This window comes from Leptonychotes weddellii, chromosome X (assembly GCF_054177405.1).
Source record: "Leptonychotes weddellii isolate Sample4059 chromosome X, ASM5417740v2, whole genome shotgun sequence".
In the NCBI taxonomy this organism is placed as follows: domain Eukaryota; kingdom Metazoa; phylum Chordata; class Mammalia; order Carnivora; family Phocidae; genus Leptonychotes; species Leptonychotes weddellii.
This window is the reverse complement of record NC_138385.1, coordinates 53,918,867-53,931,756: the sequence shown is the minus strand read 5'-3', so window position 1 is coordinate 53,931,756 and position 12,890 is coordinate 53,918,867. Positions and strand designations below refer to the sequence as shown.

At 35.3% G+C, this 12,890-nt stretch overlaps 1 protein-coding gene across 2 annotated transcripts in view; it reads left to right on the top strand.

Moving 5' to 3' along the window:
• ATP7A (ATPase copper transporting alpha) overlaps nucleotides 1–12,890 on the top strand; it is a 62,511-nt gene that overhangs the window by 3,064 nt on the left and 46,557 nt on the right. For both annotated transcript variants that reach the window (XM_081808621.1, XM_081808620.1), the window contains exons 3-4: nucleotides 7,594–7,797; nucleotides 10,818–10,981. In XM_081808621.1, the coding sequence (XP_081664747.1) occupies nucleotides 7,594–7,797; nucleotides 10,818–10,981 (368 nt within the window). The remainder of the gene's footprint in view (nucleotides 1–7,593; nucleotides 7,798–10,817; nucleotides 10,982–12,890) is intronic.

Here is a 12,890-nt window from a genome sequence, read left to right as displayed (position 1 = left end):
AATATAAAGATGTAGTTTGCATGCCATAAAATTCACTCTTATTTTTAAAATTTTTAAAAAAAATTTGGTTTTATTTTTTAAGAGTTTTTATTTTAAAAAAATTTTTAAACTAGTATTTTATTATATGCTACCCCAAGGATGGCAAATGTCAAGATGTCTGTGGGGCCATCTCCCATATCAATTGTATCTAAGTTTCTTTCTTTTTTTTTTATGTTCAGTTAGCCAACATACAGTACATCATTAGTTTTTGATGTAGTGTTCAACGATACATTAGTTGCATATAACACCCAGTGCTCATCACCACAGGTGTCCTTCTTAATACCCATCACCTGGGTACCCCATCCCCCACCCCCTCCCTTCTGTAACCCTCAGTTTAGTTCTTGGAGTCCAGAGCCTCTCATGGTTTGTCTCCCTCTCTGATTTCTTCCTGTTCAGTTTTCCCTCCCTTCCCCTATGGTCTTCTGCGCTATTCCTTATGTTCCACATATGAGTGAAACCATATGATAATTGTTTTTCTCTGCTTGACTTATTTCACTTAGCATAACACCCTCCAGTTTCATCCAGGTTGATACAAATGGTGGGTATTCATCCTTTCTGATGGCTGAGTAATATTCCATTGTATATATGAACCACATCTTCATTCATTCATCCGTTGAAGGGCGTCTTGTCTCCTTCCACAGTTTGGCTATTGTGGACATTGCTGCTATGAAAATTTGCCCTTTTAAAGTATACAATCCAGTGGTTCTTAGTATATTCAGAGTTTTACAGCCGTTATCGCTAATTTTATAACATTTTCATCACCCCCAAAAGAAACCCCATACCCATTAGCAGTCACTCCTCATTTCCCTTCCCTCTCCCTCAGCTCCTGTTATTTACTGTTCTGTATTTTTCTTTATGAATTTGACAACTCTAGGTACCATATAAGTGGAATCATAGAATATTTGTCCTTTTGTGTCTAACTTCTTTCATTTAGTATATTGTTTTCAAGGTAGATAAATGTTCATCTGTGTTTGTAACATATATCAATATTTCATTCCTTTTTATCGCTAAATAGTATTCCATTGTGTGTGTGTGTGTGTGTACATGTATATATATGTGTATATATATGTATATATAATTCTTTTTTAAAATCAAATCTGATATCTGGCATTATTGTAAGCAAGAACCTCACAGACTTTCAGATTGGACCCCCACATTGGAATTTATCCTATTCATTTGGGTCTGTATTTTGGCAGCTTAAAGTATGGTTCACAGATCAGCAGCGGCAGCACCCTCACTGGGAGCTTGTTAGAACTAGACTCTCTGACCCACTGCATACCCATTAAATAAAAATCTACATTTTAATTTTAATAAGCTCTCCAGGTAATTCATATGCACATTAAAGTTTGAGAAGCACTGGTATAAATAATTTGCTGCAGTGACCTCTATAAATAAACTCTCTGAATTAAATCTATTTTAATATGTTTATTTAATGCGGTGATAATATAATAATTTAAAATGGCATTTAAGAGTTTTTATATAACAGATGTGAGCAGAGTAAAAGTAACTTTCCAACAACCTCACATGGCTTCAAAGATAAACTTGAGCAATAGGAGAAATTTTGGCCAGACAAGTAAGAGTACTTGATAGTTTCTAGTACCATGTGTAGCATTTACCTAGTCCTCAGGATCCATGAATGCAACATGTTCAATAACTCTTAACAATGGCTTTTACCTTAACCAACTATTGTCAAGGGCGCCAGGAATTGATTGTTCAACAAATAATTACCAGGAGCCTGTTATGTGCCCTACATCTGTTAGGGTTCATAACAAACACATTAATGGCCATGATGAATAGGTAAAAAACCTTGGCACATTGGACGTCACCATAAAAGAATTGATAGAGTTGTGACTACAGTGACCCATATTATTGGGATAAAAGGTTGATAGCAAAAGATTGCACTCTCTATTTCTGCTAGAGATCATTCAGAGTTTAAGATGCCACCAAAATGGTGGCTACCCATTTTCCGAATATGAGTGTCAATGCTGATCCTGGCCTCACAGCCTATCACCATAACCCCTTCCCAGACAGAGAGGGGCTGGCACAATTTGTCTTTATGACATACTAATCCTAGGTGGGCAGTAAAAGTTAAAGGAGATAGAGAAATATGAGGTGCTTTTTTTTCTTCATTGGTGAATTCTTTTTTTAATTTTATTTTTAAAAAATTTAATTCAGGTGTAGTTAACATACAGTGTTACATTAGTTTCAGGTGTACAATATAGTGATTCAACACTTCCATACATTTCTCGGTGCTCATCACAAGTGCACTCCTTAATCCCCGTCACCTATTTAACCCATCCTCCAAACCCTTCTGGTAACCATCTGTTTATCCTCTATAATTAAGAATCTCTTTGTTAATTTGTTTCTCTCTTTTTTGCTCATTTATTTTATTTGTTAAATTCCACGTATGAGTAAACTCATACAGTATTTGTCTTTCTCTTATTTCCCTAATTATATTCTCTAGCTCCATCCGTGTCATTGCAAATGGCAAGATTTCATTTTTTATGGCTAAATGATATTCCTCTGTGTGTGTGTGTGTGTGTGTGTGTACATGTATATATATGCACTACACTTTCTCTATCCATTCATCAATCGATGGACAGTAGGGCTGCTTCCATAATTTGGCTATTGTAGATAATGCTGCTATAAACATTGGGGTGCGTGTCTCCCTTTGATTTAGTGTTTTTGTATTCTTTGGGTAAATACCCAGTAGTGCGATTGCTGGATCAGAGGATAGTTCTATTTTTAACTTTTTGAAGAACCTCCATAATATTTTCCAGAGTGGTTGCTCCAGTTTGCGTTCCCACCAATAGTGCAAGAGGGTTCCTTTTCCTCCACCTCCTTGCCAACACTTGCTGTTTCTTGAGTTTTTGATTTTAGCCATCCTGACAGGTGTGAGGTGATATCTCATTGTAGTTTTGATTTGTATTTCCCTGATGATCACTGATGTCGAGCATCTTTTCATGTGTCTGTTGGCCATCTGTAAGTCTTTGGAGAAATATCTGTTCAGGTCTTCTGCCCATTTTTAAATTGGATTATTTGGGTTTTTTTGTTGTTGAATTTGGTAAGGTCTTTATATATTTTGGATCCTAACCCTTTATTGGATATGTCATTTGGAAATATCTCCTCCCATTCAGTAGGTCGCCTTTTAGTTTTGTTAGTTGTTCCCTTCGCTGTGCAGAAGATTTTTATTTTGATGTAGTTCCAGTAGTTTATTGTTCTCTTGTTTCCTTTGCCTCAGATGGCATATCTAGAAAAAAGTTGCTATGACCAGTGTCAAAGAAGTTACTGCCTGGGTTCTTTTCTAGGGTTTTTGGTTTCAGGTCTCACATTTAGGTCTTCAGTCCACTTTGAATTATTTTTGTGTATGGTATAAGAAAGTGGTCCAGTTTCATTCTTTTGCATGTAGCTGTCCAGTTTTCCCAACAGTATTTGTTGAAGAGACTGTATTTTTTCCATTGCATATTCTTGCTGCCTATGTCAAAGATTATTTGACCATATAATTGTGGGTTTATTTCTGGGCTTTCTGTTTTGTTCTATTGATCTATGTATCTATTTTTGTTCCAGCACCGTACTATTTTGATTACTACAGCTTTGTGATATAACTTGATGTCTGGTATTGTGATACCTCCAGTTTTCTTTTTCTTTTTCAAGATTGCCTTGGCTATTCAGGGTTTTTTGTGTTTCTATACAAATTTTAGGATTGTTTGCTCTAGGTCTGTGAAAAATGCTATTGGTATTTTGGTAGGGATTGCATTAAGTGTGTAGGTTGCTTAGATTAAATGTGTAGTATAGACATTTTAATATTATTTGTTCTTCCAATCCAAGAGCATGCAATGTCTTTCCATTTCTTTGTTTTGTCTTCAGTTTCTTTCATCAGTGTTTTATAGCTTTCAGAGTACAGGTCTTTTATCTATTTGGTTAAGTTTATTCCTAGGTATTTTATTGTTTTTGATGCAATCGTAAATGGAATTGCTTTTTCTTTTTCTGCAGCTTCATTATTGGTGTTTACCTTGATTTTGTATTCTGCAACCTTACTGAATTCATTTATCAGTTCTAGTAGTTTTTTGGTGGACTCTAGGGTTTTCTATATAGTATCATCTCATCTGCAAACAGTGAAAGTTTTATTTCTTCCTTGCCATTTGGATGCCTTTTATTTCTTTTTGTTGTCTGATTGCTGTGGCTAGGACTTTCAGTACAGACATCCATGTCTTGTTCCTGATCTTAGGGGAAAACTCTGTTTTTCACCATAGAGTATGATGTTAGCTGTGGGTTTTTCATATAAAGCATTTATAATGTTGAGGTATGTTCCCTCTAAGACCTCCTTTTAGAGGGTTTTTATAATGAATGGATGTTGTAATTTGTCATGCTTTTTCTGCACCTATTGAAATGATATGTTTTTTTCTTTCTTTCTTTCTTTTTTTTTTTGTTGATGTGATGTATCATGTTGATTGATTTACAAATACTGAACCACCCTTGCATGGGAGGTACTTTTTATCATGACCGTCAATCTCATCATTCTCTTAAAAAGATATATAATATATGAAGTTAAGTCTTCAGTAACCAATTAAGAAAAAACTCAAATTCTTTTCCTTTTTTGTAACTTTATTTTTAATTTCAAACTTATAGAAAAGCTGCAAGAGTAATACAAAGAATTCCTGTTTACCAGTTTCTCTCAGATTCCCTCATTTTTAGTATTTTACCACATTTGCCTTATCATTCTCTCTGTTGACAGACATACACACACAGATGCACACACACTAACTTTTTCTGATTCATTTGAGAGTACGTTGCAGAAATGATGTTTTTGATTCTTTTTAATCCATTTTATGATTATGTATTTACTCTTCATATTACTTCAGACACCGAACCCACCAGTTTTGAGGATGAGATCGGAAACCCTTTCTTGAAATTTTTGGAATCTTTTCTGATTGTTGCCTCAAGTGCAGGAAAGTCAACCTTCCTTCCTTTTGAATTCACTTAAGCATAGGTAGTGTTGCTACAGCCTATAGAAAATCTACTTGAAGAAAAGTAGTCATTTAATTCAGTGTGGTGGCTTAACAGCTGCACTGCTTCTGTGGAAGATGGAAGCTTTTGCTCTTCTGGTTGCCACACTCGCTGGCGTAAAGAACACAATTTTATGGATCTTTGTTGAGAGGTCATGCTAAGGTAGCTAAAAGGGACTACCTCTATGACTTATTTTAATTTACTACTGAACTTCCGGAGTGTGAAAATTGCAGATTGTATTATGGGTTATCTCTGGTACCTCAAATCACTGAATACTAGAACAGGACATCAAGTAATTAGCAGTATAAACTTTTTTTCAGTGTCTAATTTCCGAATTAAGTCTTGATAATAATTATGAGAGAAAGAAGTAAGCTCCTGGATGGATTTAAATATTGTATGTTTTCTTTTTTTTTTTAAGATTTTATTTATTTATTTATTTGAGAGAATGAGAAAGAGAGCAAGAGAGCATGAGAAGGGGGAGGGTCAGAGGGAGAAGCAGACCCCAGCCGAGCAGGGAGCCCCATGCGGGACTCGATCCTGGGACTCCAGGATCATGACCCAAGCCGAAGGCAGTCGCCTAACCAACTGAGCCACCCAGGCGCCCATAAATAATGTATTTTTTCAAAGCCACAGCTATTTCCTTTGGGCAAATGAGCTTCCTTTTTGAATTCTTTAAGATAACAGTAGTATTTGGTAAATTTTACCATCTATTTCCTAATAATGCTCTCATAATCTGAATGAAGAAGTATAGTTTTCTAAATTGCTTTTCTTAAGATCAGAGACTGACTGATTTTGGAATTGGGAGTATCTAGTCAATTGTGATCAGTGTCTTTTGCTGTAACCCAGATTGGCTATAGTGCCATCACCTGGAAGAGTGGTGGAAATGCAGAATCTCAGGCCCCATCCTAAATGTCCTGAACCATAATCTGCATTTCAACAAAATCCCTCAGGTTGTTGTATGTGCATTAAAATTTAAGAGCTATTATACTGATTTGGGAAGTCTAGGTCATTATTTATGAGTTAAATGGTCAGGCTTTTGTTAAAGTTTCTACAAAAGATGCCCTCTCTAGCATCCTGAAAACCAGCTCTGATGCAGGGATTCCTCTATGGGTTAGCCAAATAGACCTGAACCAGTTTTAACAAGTTAGGTGCCTGAAAATTTCCACATCACCTCTTCACCTCCTTATCTCTGCAGGAGAGTATAAAATCTTTAGCTTTGCAAGTGCATGGATGTGCTAGAGAGGATAACTTCTCCCTTCTTGGAGGTGATTAATACTGCAGTGGATAAACTAAAACAGAATGGCAGATTTTCTGAGACTGCAGGGGAACTTCTGGATGATAGGAGATTCCCATTGTTCCACAGTGCATAAACATTCTCTGGAGAAATTTTCCAAATATCCCTTTTATTATTTTATTTTATTTTATTTTTTTAGAGTGTGTGCCCATGCACACGCGGCGGTGGGGAGGGGCAGAGGTAGAGGCGGAAGGAGAATCTTAAGCAGGTTGCAAACCCAGCACAGAGCCTGACATGGGGCTCAATCTCACGACCCTGAGATCATGACCTGAGCCAAAATCAAGAGTCAGACCCTTAACCGACTGAGCCACCCAGGCACCCCCCAAATATTCCTTTGTACAGAACAAAGATTACTGCTGACTTACTCCTTACCTTTTCTTCCATTATCCACAAAGACATTTTAATGTAAAAAAATACTATATATTAGTGTTTAAAATTCAAACAATACAGAAGTGTCTATAGAGAAAATGTGTTCATCTGTTTGTCGTTCTATTCCTGCCTTAACCCCATTCCTCAGAAATAGCCACCATTAATATTTTGACTTTCTCATACATGGTCTCATATATACATATACACAATTTTTAAAATTTATATATATATATTTTTTAGATTTTATTTGAGAGAGAGTGCATGGGAGAGAGAGTGTGAGAGAGAGAGAGACAGAGAGCGCAAGTGGGGGGTGGGCAGAGGGAGAGGAAGAAGCGGGCTCCTCACTGAGCAGAGAGCCCGACACGGGGCTCGATCCTAGGACCCCGGGATCGTGACCTGAGCCGAAGGCAGATGCTTAACCGACAGCCACCCAGGCACCCTTACACAAAAAATTTTTAAATGACATCATACTGCAATGCTGTTTTATAAATTGATTTCTGTTCTCTTTACTATATCATGAATTGGTTTAATGCCAGTATGCAAATCATTAACATAATGATAAAAATTCATTATAAAAATAAGAGTTATCCATCAACAAACTATTCTCTACCTGGGGTTTGCAATAGAGAAAATAACTAGAAGAACTTGGTATAACCAAAGTTTTGTTTATTCAGTTAGTTCAGATTTTCCAGAGAACTGGGATGGGCAGCATTGAAATTTGAAGTCACTTTCTGGAAAGTGTAAAAAAGCAGTGCCGAGAGCTCTAGGTCCATGCTGGTTTTAAAGGAATGGATTGACAGTACCTGGAGGTGTGGATTGTGATGAATGGCAAGGATGCAGCTGAAGAATACCTCAAATGAAAAGACTCTTTCCCTGTCCACCAGATACAAATGAGCCATTTGTAATAATAGCTCAGACATCATCGGAAATGCCGCTTTTGACTTCAACTAATGAATTTTATACTAAAATGATGACACCAATTCACGACGTGGAGGCAAAGACTTCATCTAAGTGTTACATCCAGGTCACTGGTATGACTTGTGCTTCCTGTGTAGCAAACATTGAACGGAATTTAAGACGAGAAGAAGGTAAGACACTCTTGGAGCCTGTTATCTTGTGTATTGATTTGAGGACTCTGTCCTTGTTGTTCTCTTAGGTGTTTCATAACCATTTTTGTGGTTCTTGCCAAGGCCTTAGGAAGTCCTGCATATGAGTAATGTGCAGGACAACCTTGACTTTCTGACAGCCAGTTTTTGTGTTTTGTTTCCAAGTTTCTATCTTGTTTACCTCACGATCACATTTTAATATCAATGAAATTTGTAGGAAAATAGAAGGAAGTATATAAGGTTACTATTCTCTATGGCCTTGGTTGCAATGCATTTTAAGAAACATACAAATTTTCTGATAAAGCTATGCTTAAAACTAATAACCACAGTCCATAAGTTTCAATATTACTGTACCTGGACCAAGAACCAGACCAAAACCAAGTTTGTTTAGAATTATATTATTCTCTTCCAACAGTTTGATCACTGATCTTTGCTTGTAGTAAAAATGTTAAAAAGTTACTCAGTATCGTGTATAAAATTTAACCCTAGGTCACAAAATCTTAGAAAATTTACAGCATACTTTTTTTTTATTCAGTTATACTCAAATGTTTTACCTTGTAAGTTTGCATTCATATTAATAGACTTCACACTGTGACATAATTTGTAACCATAGAGAAATACAGTTATGTTTAATGAGACTGAAATCATAGGTTTGGTACTAGCTCCAGGGTCTTAAATAATACATGCCCTTAGTCACGAGGGCCAAAGAAGTAAGATTAGTATCAGTTTATCCCCTCTATATTGTGTTATTATAACTCAAAGTATATAATAATAATAATACAGCCCTGAGGTCCATAGGCCTTATATATAAAGGCCTTATATATACCATACACAGACACACACATACATACACACATACATACATACATACACACACACATACCTTACCTTATATATACAGGCCAGAAAATTATAACAAAGTGTATGTTATACAGAGCCATCTTCAGTTATTACTTATCTGCATTGTGTCATTTTTGCATGTCATTTCAGTTTCCAATATATCTAATTAGAATGCAGTTGAGGCTGAAGCTTATATTACACTTTGAATGATTAAAAGGGGAAAGGAGGGAGGTTACAAACAAATGAAAGCAAAATAAGTTTGTAAGGTTCCTGTTTAATTTTAGAACCAACTATTTTTTGGCAATTCAGAAATAGCCTTTTTCATGAGACAAGCAATGCCTATGCCAATCATGAATCTTTTTTAAAAAAAATCCATTGTGCTGATTGATCCTTCCAGTTGCTTCCTACTCTCCCCTTTACCACCTCTTTACCCAATTAGGAAAACCACTGGCCCAGCTGGGGTTACTATATTCACTTTTTTAAAAAAAACTAAGTAACACTGGTTGTCTCTTAGTTTTGTTTGCATTATATTTTTAAAAATGAATAGAGTTTTACTTATAGTTTGAAGTAAGAGTTTAAAAAGTTATCCATAATTTATGTAAGTATGAAACCTATTTTTGAGAGTCAAATTTTCCCTTCTATTTCTGTTTGGCTATAGATTACATCCAAATGAAGCAAAAAGATTTTTTCTACTTTCTCTGTACCCTACTTTTATTACTGACGCTTTCCTATGAACTGGTCCTCTGAATTATTTGGTATCCACAAAGCCCAGAATGTAAGCATTTTATATAGAAAACTTAGATTATATAGGTACTTTGTTTTCTTATTAAAAACTCTTATTAAGTTAATGTTCTTTTCTTTTCTTTTTATCCAACCGCAGAGTTAACCTATGAACCGTTGATCCCCATTCCCTGTCAGGTAGCCACCAAGTACCATAGATTACCAGAAAGAGCTGACACTTCTGCTCTGCAGAATTAATTTTCTTCCTGGCAATATCAGCCATAGCTGGCCTAGAGAAGTAGGATGGTTGTTAATAAAAGGCTTGTGCTAGAGAACAGGATGACTGTGACAAAATGAACTCCTTTGTTTTGTTAACAAGCTGGATGGCACTTTTGCCCCCTATGAATAAGAGCACTTTATATTAGTGTGTGCCAGACAGTAAAATTTGATAATTGTAAGAAATGACTATTATTTGATTATGTTATAATGTACATGTTGGTACGTTCTTGGATTCTTTGCTGTAACTGCAGTGATTTCCTTAAGTGCATGAGTTCTTTCTCTAGGTCCCTGTCCTATTAGTTTCTACAAATGCTTTAAAATATTTACACAATAAGTTCTCAACCTATTGCAGTTCATGGGTCTTACTTGGATCCCAATTCAAAAAAACAAACTGTGTTAGGCAAACTAATAAACAATTTTAAGACAATTCTGGAAATATGAATTCTGCCTGGATATTTGGTGATATTGAAGAATTATTTTAGGTGTGGTAATGGTATTATGGGTATTTTTTTTAAAGAGAAGAGTCTATCTTTTAGAGATATGTATTTAAATATTTACATATGAAATGATATATTATCTGGGTTTTGCTTCAAAATAATCAGGGTAGAGTGCAGGAAGTAAGAGGATAGGAATATAGATGAAACAAGATCAGCCCCAGTACTAATTTTTTAAAAAGATTTATTTATTTATTTTAGAGAAAGAGAGAAGGAATGGGGGGAAGGGGCAGAAGGAGCGGGAGAGAGAGAATCCTTAAGCAGATTCCCCGCTGAACACGGATCCCAGTTTGGGGCTTGATCCCAGGACCCCTGAGATCTTGACCTGAGCCAAAATCAAGAGTTGGCCGCCTAACCTACTGAGCCATCCAGGCATCCCCAGACCCAGTATTATTGATAATTGTTGAAACTGGGCGATGGTTGTATCAAGTTTATTGTGTTGTTCTCTCTTTTGGGTATATATAATTGAGAATTTCCATAATAAAACATTTAAGAAACTAAGGCCCCCATTCAAATAGTTTTATTTGGTTTGGGTTCAAGACTGTGTAAAAATTAAGTTACAAATTTCTCTAGGTTCACTTTAATCTTTTACAAATGAAAAATAAACTAATAACATTACTCTTTTTATAAGGATATTATCTCAATTGTTTTTCTTATCAATGTTTCTAGGAATATATTCTGTACTTGTGGCTCTGATGGCTGGCAAGGCAGAAGTAAGGTATAATCCTGCTGTTATACAACCCCCAATGATAGCTGAGTTCATCCGAGAGCTCGGATTTGGAGCCACTATGATAGAAAATGCTGATGAAGGAGATGGTGTTTTGGAACTTGTTGTAAGTAATCATTTTTGTGTGATTAATAAAATTTCCAGGAAAAACTTAGGGAGGATTCAGAAAATAGTTCCAAAGATATTTAAGGGTTGGGAAAATAAGACATAAAAGGAAAATTAAGGAAACTGGAAAATAGAAGGATAAGATATGACTTAATGGTGGCGTTTAAGCATGGAATGTAAAAGATAATCATATCTATATTAAGAACCAAAAAAGAAGATTTAGGTTTGAATAAATAAATGAAAATCAACTTTTAAAATATAGTATGATTCCTACCTAGTAGCATAGAAAAAAATAAATTTCAGATGCATTGAAGACTTAAATTTTATAGATGAAGCCATAAAACCAGGTGTAAGGCATATTGGTTTAAAATGGTCATTTTCTCCAATTTAGCAAATTGAGTTTTATTTGTATAACTTAAACAATTAAAACAAAAAACTTAATACTGTACCAAAATTAGTTCCAGCTCAATCAAAAATCTGAATGTAAAAAAACATGAAATTACTAGGAGAAATATTTAGAGCTCTTTTCCCCAGTATTTAATTATAAAAACTTGAGACATGAGGAAAGTCAAAAGAATTGTACAGTGGACACCCTTATACCCACCACCTTGATTCTCCATTAACATTTTAGTGTATTTGTTTTACTATACATAAGTCTGTTAATCCATTGTGTAAATAATTTTAGACCCACAAAGTTGCAAAACTAGTAGAGAATTTCTATGAAGCTTCTACCCAGCTTTTCCCAATAATAACATCTAATCTATCACTTAAAAAATATTAGAGTGGAAATGGCCTTTCTAACTATCATACAAAACCAATAAAAGAAAAGATTGATAAATTCATGTACATAAAAATTTCTTTTTGGAACGGGGCACCTGGGTGGCTCAGTCGTTAAGCGTCTGCCTTCGGCTTGGGTCATGATCCCAGGGTCCTGGGATCAAGCCCCGCATCGGGCTCTCTGCTTGGCAGGAAGCCTGCTTTTCCCTCTCCCACTTCCCCTGCTTGTGTTCCCTCTCTCGCTGTCTCTCTCTCTGTCAAATAAATAAATAAAATCTTTAAAAAAAATTAAAAAAATTATTCTTTTTGGAAGGAAAACACAATAAAGTCAAAAGACAAGTAGATTGAATTTATTTCTTATCATAGATGGTTAATTTTCTTAATATATGAAGAGATATTATCAATCAATAAGAAAAGAAACAACCCAAAAGAGAGATAGTAAAGGATATGAACTGACAATTCACAGAAAATCCAAAATGTTACCACTTTAAACATAAGAAAAGATGTTCACCCTCACTTTTAATAAGAATAAAGCAAATTAAAACTACATCAAAATGCCATTTTTCACCTATTAGATTGGTAAAGATAATACACAATTTTGTTAACACTGTGTTTGTGATCTCTTATGTATTGCTGGTCGAGAGACAATTGATACAGGCTCTCAGCAGGGGAATTTGGCAATGTCTATCAAAAGTAAAATTGCACATGCCCTTTGCTTTAGAAGTTCTACTCACAGGAAGTTATCCAACAGACATAGTTGCATATGTATGAAATGACATACTATGTTCATTATAGTATTTATTTTATTTTATTTTTTATTATAGCAAAAGATAAGAAAAAAACCAAAATGTTAATCACTGGGGACTAGATACATAAATTATAATACGTCCATATAGTAGGATACTAAGCAGATTTTAAAAAGAATGGGAGGGTTTTTATTTTTATTTATTTATTTAAACTTTTTTTTAAAGATTTTATTTTTATTTATTTATTTTAAAGATTTTATTTATTTATTTGACACAGAGAGAGAAACAGCTAGAGAGGGAACACAAGCAGGGGGAGCGACAGAGGGAGAAGGAGAAGCAGGCTCCTGGCCAAGCAGGGAGCCTGATGTGGGGCTTGATGTGGGGCTC